This window comes from Alligator sinensis, unplaced genomic scaffold (assembly GCF_000455745.1).
Source record: "Alligator sinensis unplaced genomic scaffold, ASM45574v1 scaffold1409_1, whole genome shotgun sequence".
Classification (NCBI taxonomy): Eukaryota; Metazoa; Chordata; order Crocodylia; family Alligatoridae; genus Alligator; species Alligator sinensis.
In genome coordinates this window covers 60,449-60,918 of record NW_005843442.1, presented here as the reverse complement: position 1 = coordinate 60,918, position 470 = coordinate 60,449, and the positions used below count along the sequence as shown (strand labels likewise).

At 64.9% G+C, this 470-nt stretch overlaps 1 protein-coding gene across 2 annotated transcripts in view; it reads left to right on the top strand.

Moving 5' to 3' along the window:
* The window catches only part of LOC102376848 (sodium/nucleoside cotransporter), a 10,900-nt gene that overhangs the window by 8,025 nt on the left and 2,405 nt on the right, over positions 1 to 470 (top strand). Inside the window, exon 2 of one of the 2 annotated variants that reach the window (XM_025195247.1) lies at positions 373 to 432. In XM_025195247.1, the coding sequence (XP_025051032.1) occupies positions 373 to 432 (60 nt within the window). Of the gene's footprint in view, positions 1 to 355; positions 433 to 470 lie in introns of both variants that reach the window. The other variant, XM_025195248.1, reaches the window with a different exon arrangement.

Sequence of the window (470 nt, the reverse complement as noted above, 5' to 3'; positions counted from 1 at the left end):
TTTGACCTCTGACCTCTCCCCCCCCCAAATCTTAACTCTGGGGTGTTTTCACCCTCCTTGCTCCTCACACCTGGGTTCCCCCCCTGCAACCCTGCCTTGACCTCCGACCCCTCACCCTGCCTCCGAGTAGCCTCGCTCCTCAGCCCCACATTGACCCCTGGTTCTATGCATCCTGACTCCTCAACCCGGACCCTGCCTAGACACCTGACCCCCCACCCATAGCCCCAGGCATCCCTCACGCCTGCCCTGACCCCACGTGCACCTCCTTTGACCCCGGGGACCCCTTCACCCTGCATCCAGCGCCCCTCCCCTCACCCCAGGTCCCCGCACCCTATTCCTGCCTTGACCCCTGACCCCAGCCTCGCCCCCCAGCCTCTCTTCGTGGTTCTCCTCCTGGGCTGGGTCTTCGTGCCTGTCTACCTCAGTGCAGAGGTGAGCATGGCCAGGCCCAGGCGCCTGGCTTCTTTGCG